General features: G+C 43.6%; 1 protein-coding gene across 1 annotated transcript; it reads left to right on the top strand.

The window, feature by feature from the left end:
* Positions 1-1,568: 1,568 nt before the first annotated feature.
* P2RY4 (pyrimidinergic receptor P2Y4) lies at positions 1,569-2,603 on the top strand. The gene has a single exon (XM_007956991.2). The coding sequence runs from the start codon at positions 1,569-1,571 to the stop codon at positions 2,601-2,603; it is 1,035 nt and encodes a 344-aa protein (XP_007955182.2).
* Positions 2,604-5,963: the final 3,360 nt, after the last annotated feature.

The raw sequence follows: 5,963 nt of genomic DNA, 5'->3' as shown, positions 1-5,963 counted from the left end.
TCCAATGCCTCAACACCAAAGGAATTAACAATCCCATTAAAAAATGGGCAAAAGACATGAATAGACACTTCACCAAGGAGGATATTCAGGAAGTCAGCTAATACATGAAAAGATGCTCACAATCATTGGCCATCAGAGAGATGTAAATCAATACAATAATGATATATACCATCTCACCCCAGCACTGATAGCAAGGTTCAATGAGACAGAAAATAACAAATGTTGGTGGGGATGTGGAGAGAGGGGAACTCTAATACACTGCTTGTGTGAAATGACACAACCACTGTGGAAAAAAATATGGCAATTCCTTAGAAAGTTGGAATTGGAGATATCATTTGACCCAGCAATCCCATTATTAGTTATATATCCTAGAGAGGTGAGAGCCAGGATAGGAACAGATACATGCACGCTCATGTGCATCACAGGACTATTTACAATAGCAAAAAGATGGAAACAACCTACGTACCCATCAGCAGAAGAGCGGATGACCAAACTGTGGTACATACACATACTGGAAGGCTATGCAGCACTAAAGAATAATGTAGAGTCTGCAAAATACTGCATAATATGGATGAACTTGGAGGACATTATGCTGAGTGAAATAAGTCAGTCACAAAAGGACAAATATAGTAGTAGTTCGTTGTTGTGGAGGGTCGTGGAAAGGTTTATATATGGAGGGAAACTTTCTTTGTTGGTTGCCAGGGGTGAGAGGGGAGAGGAGGGAACACTGCAAAAAAAAAAAAAAAAAAAATGCATTGACCCATGTCACTTCAGTTTTGTGTATTTCACTGTACATAAATTATATTTCAGTAAAATGCATTTTAAGAAAAACTGTTAAATAATAATTTAGCTGGGCCCCAGTTTTCTAATCTGTACAATGAGTGGATTGGACTAAATAATCTCTAAGGACATTTCCAGTTTTGACAATCTCTCAGAGAAGGGAGGAGGGACAGGCCCTGCCTCCAGCCCCACCCCTTGGATATGCCCTCTACCTGTCAAAGGGAAGATTGTCAGAATCAGCTTGGCTCAGCTTGAAGGGGACCAGGTAGGTGACATGTCAAGGTTCTTGGGCAAGGGTGGTGATGGAGGTCCTGGGCAGGCAGGGAAAAGCATTAGTAGTAAATGTATTATGGAGACACAGGAACTAGGATGAGAGGAGAAGGGAAGACACCTTATGGAGAGACACTTCTCTTCACAGTGACAGAGCTGTTGCAGGGAGTTAGTAGACAATTTGGGTCTGAGTATCTTCTCACTTTGGATGGTCCTGGTAGGCCTCCACCCTCTTCAGTTAGCCAGGCTCTGAAGGACGGAGTCAGCTGCAGTATAAGAACAACCCAAACCCACTGACTGCTCTTCTAAGTCCCAGGATTGCCTGTTTCCCACAACTTCTGGGTTTGACCAAAGGAGTTCAGGTAGGTGGCAGGCTGAGCCAGGATGTACTGCTGTAGCCCTCCCTAATACTTTAACCATTGCCCTCCTTGTGCTCTACATATTTGCCCCTAGTCAGGGCTGGGGGCCAGGAAAATTAAGTCACCCTCACTTCTCACCTTTCTATCTCTAAGGGGGCCATGGCCAGTGCACAGTCTTCACTACTCAACTCCCTAGTCTCCAGCCCAGACCCAGGCAGCAATGAAGTGGAGCTGGACTGCTGGTTTGATGAGGAGTTTAAGTTCATCCTGCTGCCTGTGAGCTATACAGTTGTCTTCGTACTGGGCCTGGGCCTGAATGCCCCAACCCTCTGGCTCTTCCTCTTCCGCCTCCGACCCTGGGATGCAACAGCCACCTACATGTTCCACTTGGCATTGTCGGACACCTTGTATGTGCTGTCACTGCCCACCCTCATCTATTATTATGCAGCCCACAACCACTGGCCCTTTGGCACTGGGCTCTGCAAGTTTGTCCGTTTTCTCTTCTATTGGAATCTATACTGTAGTGTCCTTTTCCTCACCTGCATCAGTGTGCATCGCTATCTGGGTATTTGCCATCCACTGCGGGCACTACGCTGGGGCCGCCCACACTTTGCGGGCCTTCTCTGCCTGACAGTTTGGTTGGTTGTAGCTGGCTGCCTCCTGCCTAACCTGTTCTTTGTCACAACCAGCACCAAAGGAGCCACCATCCTGTGTCATGACACCACTCGGCCTGAGGAGTTTGACCATTATGTGCACTTTAGCTCGGTAATCATGGGGTTGCTCTTTGGCGTGCCCTGCTTGGTCACTCTGGTCTGCTATGGACTCATGGCTCGGCGCCTGTTTCAGCCCCTGCCAGGAGCTACCCAGTCATCTTCTCGTCTCCGTTCTCTTCGTACCATCGCTGTGGTGCTGACTGTGTTTGCTCTCTGCTTCGTACCTTTCCATATCACCCGCACCATTTATTACATGGCAAGGCTGTTGGAAGTTGACTGCCAGGTATTGAACATTGTCAACGTGGTCTACAAAGTGACTCGGCCCCTGGCCAGTGCCAACAGCTGCCTGGATCCTGTGCTCTACCTGCTTACTGGCGACAAGTATCGACGTCAGCTCCAGCAGCTCTGCAGTAGTAGGGCGGCCCAGCCTCCCACAGCTGCCTCCTCACTGGCACTTATCTCCATGCCTGAGGATAGCTGATGCATGTGGGGAGCAATCTCCCAGAACAGTGTCTGCCCTACTCCTAGGGAAGATAAATTGTAACACTGGAAGACAGGAAGTGAGAGAAAAGGGGGTGAGTGCAGGACAGAGGTGAGGGAGTCTACCAGTGGCACCTGATAAGGCTGCTTCCTCCTCTTTTCCAAGTTCTGGAGAAAGGCCCTCACTTTGAGTCTTAGGGGGAGGTAGAGAATCATTTGTGACACCCATCTCTCCTATATCCTTCAGTTACCTGCTTCTTTCTAGCCAAAGGCAGTAGCAGTCACCTGTTCTACCCCATTTCTTTCTCTTTGTTCATGTCTCCTTCCTGGGGCCATCGGTCCTGTTTCTTGATCCTAAAGGCTTCCTGGAAATTTCCCTCAGTAATCCTTCTTCGTTCCTTTTCTGGTCATATCCTTATATAAAATGCATTTTGATCAGCCAGACCAAGGCATTCAACCAGAGAGGTGGAGAAGGTGGAATAATCTCAGGATTGAGCTAACGTATCTGATGGTGACAGCCAGAATCAATAAGTGGGGGCATCAGCATATCACAGATGCCACGGATGTGACATATATGATACCCACACCCATTTCCTGGTTCCCCCTACTGGGGTGCTGAAATAGGGCATGGTCCCAGAGAGTCTGCATGCCAGGGTCCCTGCATACAACTGATGACCTGGAACCTGAGCCCTACCATGAGGTGGGTATCCTGAGAGGCCAGGGTCCAAGTTGATAATGGCCTCTGGAACAGGAATGGGATTGCACCTCCTTTATGATATTTGCCGAGAGCATATTTGACAGCTCTTTTGTAATTAGTGAAAGGAAGAATGATGGCTCAATCTGAGAGGGAGGATCTTTCATATCTATGACTGCAAATTCCTGCACAGAGAGATAGAGTAGGCTTGTTAAGAGGATGTGGTAGTGCCAGGAGTTGACGCCCAGAGCTGGTTCTTCACTGATATCTCCCCCTTCTCTAGCTCTTGCCCTAGATAAATGATAAATCTGTCACCAATCCTTTTAGATCAGGCTTTAGGACTTCAAAGCTAGGGCTGAGATCTGAGACTGGAATGGCTCCCCCTCAGAGTTTCCTAACCATTCACTCCCCCATCATTAGCACCATCTTACCACTTATGTTCTTTTGGGAGTGGGAGTATCCATACATGGGACACTAACACACTAATTCATTTACTCCTAACAGAAAGGTCTCTGGGTAGCAGACAGGTCCAGGATATCTAGGAAGAGGGGAACATTTAAAGGAATGAAAAGAGGGATTCAAAGGCACAGAAGTTCATCCTACTTATGGTCTCTGAAGAGGTACTTTGCCTGCTACAAAGCTCAGAATATCTAATACCTCAACTTCTCCCTGCTTCACTTCAAGATAACTCTACTTCCAGGTCCATCTTGTCTATCACCCTTTCTTCCCTATATTCCCAGGATAAGGAATGATTCTCTTTAATGCTCCCTTTGTCTTTCTTCATTATTTTCAGTCTCTCACATCACTGATTTCACCCCATTTTAGCACACACACACACGCACATGCACAGAAAAAACAAAGCATTAGCACTGATATTTTGACCCTGCTGTCTCTTTTCATTACCATTCTATTCATCTTATTCACTTCACTGCCAAATTTCTAGAAAGACTTCAATAAATCTCATTCCCTCACCACAAAATCACCCCTTACCGCTGCTTATGCACAGGGAGACAGCTCAGGGGGCAGGAGTGTATAGAGGGATGGACACTGGGAAGAGGTAACCATGGGGAGGGAGTGGTAGGGGAGCTGTGGCACTGTGGTAAACTGTGGTCAATGACATGAGACAATGTATTTGTGAACTGCTGTATGAAAAGTGAATTTGCTCTGTAAATCTTCACCCAAATCACAGTAATAATAATAATAAAAAAAATCACCCCTTACCTCCCTGAATCTGGCTTTTACTTTCCTACAGTTTTTCTGGATCTATCTAGAAAACAAAACCAAACTCACTGCCATTGAGTTGAATCTGACTCATAGCAACCCCTTCTTGGGTTTCCGAGGCGGTATCTCTATGGAAGGACATTGCCCAGTCTTCCTTCTGAGGAGTGGCTGGTGGGTTTGAATCACCAGCCTTCTAGTTAGCAGTCAAATGCCCCACTATGACAGCATAAAAGAAAATTTTGAAGGAAAATATTCTATATTTCAAAACTCTAGACTTTATTTTCATTTTTCCATGTTCCATGCTTTGTCAGTTTGGATAGATATACATATACGAGTGTAATCATACTGTATATATCTTTTAAAATTCTGCTTTTGAAAACTTTTTATGCAAATATTTTCCTTGTTGCTATAGTCTTTATATTTATAGTTTTAATGACCATATAAAATTATATCCATCAAGAGATTATAATCTGACTATTCTTCTATTATTAAACACCCAGGTAACTCCCACTTTTTCTGTTCCTTGAACATCTTAACATTTATGGCTTTTACTTCTTTGTAATTTTGTCCCTAGGAAGTTTCCAGGAGTGGGATTATCAGATTAAAGAGCATGAATGCTTTTATCAGTCTTTATTTCCAAAAGGACTGTACAAATTTTTAATGCCATATGATACATAAGTGTTTCAGTTTCCTTTCAGTTCTAGCACTGAATTATATAATAAATATAATTTATGGTTTAAAAATTATTTTATTAATTTCATTTCTTTGATTATTTATGGGATTGAATTTTCTAATGTTTACTATTTTTATTTCTTCTGTGTAAACTATCTGTTCATATCGTTCTCCAATTGGAATCTTACTGCTATTCTTATCTATCTAAATCTATTTTGTCCTGGAAGAAGTGCAACCAGATTGTCACAGTCTCCTAATAGGTTTCTTTACCTTCAATCTCTCCCCACATGAATGCATCCTATACAATGTATATTGCCAGATGAATCCTTCTAAACATGGCTTTCACAATTTCACTCTCTCTTACTCAAAATCCTTTCATGCTTCCCCATTGTCTATAAAAACCAAAAAAAAAAGAAAAAGAAAAACCAAACCCATTGCCATTAAGTTGATTCCAACTCATAGTGAACTGCATTGGGTTTCCAAGGCTGTAAGTTTTTACAAAAGTAGATTGCTTCATCTTCCTCTCATGGGTTCAAACTGCTTACCTGTTGGTTAGCAGCCCAATGCTTAACCACAGCAACAAGTCCAACTTCTTTACTCAGAAATTCAAAAGATGCATTTTTTCAGTTTTATTTCCTATTCCCCCCATACAAATCTCTCTTCTCAAGTTTCTCTCCACATTCTCTTTCCAAACAAGCTTTGCAATTTCTCACCTCTGCATCTTTATTTTTCTTGTACCCCACACTAGAATGCCCTCCTTCTCTTCTTCCACTT

The sequence above is a fragment of the Orycteropus afer genome, unplaced genomic scaffold (genome assembly GCF_000298275.1).
Source record: "Orycteropus afer afer isolate SDZICR_OR568_19922 unplaced genomic scaffold, OryAfe1.0 scaffold00692, whole genome shotgun sequence".
Classification (NCBI taxonomy): domain Eukaryota; kingdom Metazoa; phylum Chordata; class Mammalia; order Tubulidentata; family Orycteropodidae; genus Orycteropus; species Orycteropus afer.
Note: the sequence above shows the minus strand (reverse complement) of the source record. Positions and strands in the feature narration are given on the sequence as shown.